The following is a 2,858-nucleotide window of genomic DNA, read 5'->3' as shown; positions in this document are numbered from 1 at the left end:
ATTTTGGGATGCACCTAGTAGAGTGACATTTATTAGGAATAAAGACTTCAGAGTTTTGGTGCATTTATGCGTGCGGGGGTCATTATGTTACTGCTATGCGATGTCTAGTTTTATTTATTTTTATTCAGTAATTTTTGGTCAACCGTAGCACAAAAAACAGCTGCACCGATCAGCGTGAAATTTGGCAGGACTGTAGTTGAGTCCGACCTACACTGCTCCAGCCAACGGTTTTACGATAGACCCCACATTTGAGGAGGGGGCTCCTTTCAAAGCGGAGGTGTCAGGGCATGCAAAAATGCTTATAACTCAGAAACTGTTCAACATAGAAGCTTCAGATTTCTTTTGTTGTTTAGCTCTGATGAAGCTCTGTCCATCAGGCCCACAATCAGTGCCCCCACCCCACCGGACCCCAATTTATCTGAAAAAGGGGTGTCTGGACATACAAAAATGGTTATTGCTCAAAAGATTTAAACATAGGAGCTTCAATTTTTTTGTTGTTTAGCTCTGATGAAGCTCTATCCATCAAGCCCACCAATCAGCCCCCTCACCCACCTGGGCCCGCAATTTATCTGAAAAAGGGGTGTCTGGATATACAAAAAATGCTTATAACTCAGAAACTGTTCAACATAGGAGCTTCAGATTTCTTTTGTTCTTTAGCTCTGATGAGGGGCTATCCATCAGGCCCACCAACAAATGCCCCCCCCCCTCAAATAAAAGAGACCCCCACCCAAACCACTACAATTTTGGGATGCACCTAGTAACATGACATTTATTAGGAACAAAGTCTTCTGAGTTCTGGTGCATTTGTGCGTGCGGGGGTCATTACAGTATGTTACCACTGTGTGGTGTCTAGTTTTATTTTATTTTATTTTATTTTATTTTGACCTCGGTGATGGAGTTGCGACCTGTCCAGGGTGTACCGCGCCCTCGCACTGTGGCTGCTGGATATGGGCACCAGCGAACCCCTGTGACCCTGAAAGGAATAAGTGTGTCCAGAAAATGGACTTATGGATGGATGGATTATTTTAGTTTTTTGCTTTTGTCTAGTTTTGTTTGATGAAAAGTTTAGTTTAACCATTGAACTTTGTTTCATTCGGGCATGGGCCCAATCCATTACTGACCAGTTTGAATCAAACCTTCGGCCCCATAACAAATGTAAACCTCAGAGCAGGTCTCAAAGGTCAAGTCAGATCAATTTCATTCAGTGTTTTTTGTAGTAGACAGATATTAAGATAAGGACTGTCCAGTCTAAGACTTCCTGTTCCATAACCCGACCATTTATTGAGTCCATCAGATTAGAGCTGATAGTTTGGAAAATGGAAATGACCAAATTATGTCTGTGTTTGTCTGGATGCAGAAAAGCCACGTTAAAACATGGGCTCATTTAAAGGATTTAAACATTTTTAGCATCATGTGTAGTTTTCAAATGAAAGAACAAAATTCTCTGTATGGTAACACACAGGTCACATAACAGTAAGATTAAAGAAATACACTTCACACTCATTGATGCACAGTTAATCAAATAACTACTATTAACTACTATGGTTGCCTGTTTAATGTATCAATTAACACAAAGAGTTTTACAGCTATTTTTGTACAGCTTATCAGAATATAGAGGAATGTTAACAAAAGCATCCAAGAGGGAATGTGAAAAAACACTTTTCTGCTGGTGTGTTGGAGGCACTGGGCAAAAAAAAAAAAATACTGCAGTGTTTTATTTCACATCATTGTATTAAGTGTTGCATCTGAGTCAGCATGAGAAGAAAAGAGAGGTCAAAATCACTTCAGCAGCTAACTGTGGGCAGGGAAGGTTTCGAGTGCAGCCGCAGAAAACACAAATATCAATCCATAAAATATAGCAAGCTGCTGATGCTGCTGCTGTTACCTCGGTTTACATTTCGTGTAATTGTCTTGTTATTTGATTTCTCTCCACTCAACTAGATCGACCAGGACATCCACAGAAAGTACACACTGTCATCTGATGCTGAGCTGATCTTAATCAGATCCTTGACGTTGGGCAAAGTCATCAGTAAGTCCTCCAATTTAAGAAAAGTTCTGAGAAAATGCAAGTTGTGCTACTTCTGCTGTCATTTCCCGTTAAATTTATTTAGTCTTTCCTGATGTTGTTTGGATAACTGGAACTTACAGAAGCGTCACGTGAGGATTTTGTCTCTCATCTTGATAGGGATGGAAAACTTAGATGAAGAGGTGATGAAAGCAGCTTCTAAAGGTTTCACTGGCTGCCTCTCCTCAGTCCAGTTCAACCATGTCGCTCCACTGAAGGCAGCGCTGACCAATCGAGGAAGCTCACTCATTAACATCCGCGGTCCATTGGTGCAATCAAACTGCGGAGCTCTGGCTGAGTCTACCTCACACACATTTCAAGGTAAAACAGTTGTTGTCCAAGTTCACCTTTATCAAGAACTGAATTCAGCCATTTTCACTTAAAGGGGCAATTTTATGTGTTTCTCAGGCATATATTTAAATACTATATCATAATAAAGTATCTATGTCACCTTTAGTTGTTATTAAAATGCTGTTTTTATGTTTAAATAGAAAATAAACTTATCTTCTCATCACTTCCTCTTCTAAACGCCTTGAAATTGGCCTCTGTCTCTTTAAGAACCACCTTCCGCTTCTGCCCCGTCAATTTCGGTCGGTAGGTTGCGCGAGCGAGGGGTGGGTGTGCTATGATGCAGTTTACTTGGGGACTAAAAATACATTTCCTCAAAGGTATTTTGAATCTGAAAAGAGCTTCACTGAGTGAGAAGTAGTGGAGCTCAGCAGACAGTTTTTCACTTTGCTCTGTTACTGCTGAGAGCCTGCAGGAGTCATGGGCGGGGTGTGTGGGGTGGGGA

At 41.1% G+C, this 2,858-nt stretch overlaps 1 protein-coding gene across 1 annotated transcript in view; it reads left to right on the top strand.

The window, feature by feature from the left end:
• Nucleotides 1-2,858, top strand: part of LOC106528129 (contactin associated protein family member 5) — a gene marked incomplete in the record, with an annotated part of 393,708 nt that overhangs the window by 368,504 nt on the left and 22,346 nt on the right. The window contains 2 exon segments of the mRNA XM_014023216.1: nt 1,942-2,029; nt 2,186-2,386. Of these exon segments, the coding sequence (XP_013878670.1) occupies nt 1,942-2,029; nt 2,186-2,386 (289 nt within the window).

The sequence above is a fragment of the Austrofundulus limnaeus genome, unplaced genomic scaffold (genome assembly GCF_001266775.1).
Source record: "Austrofundulus limnaeus strain Quisiro unplaced genomic scaffold, Austrofundulus_limnaeus-1.0 Scaffold360, whole genome shotgun sequence".
NCBI classification, from domain to species: domain Eukaryota; kingdom Metazoa; phylum Chordata; class Actinopteri; order Cyprinodontiformes; family Rivulidae; genus Austrofundulus; species Austrofundulus limnaeus.
This window is presented reverse-complemented; position numbering and strand designations above follow the sequence as displayed.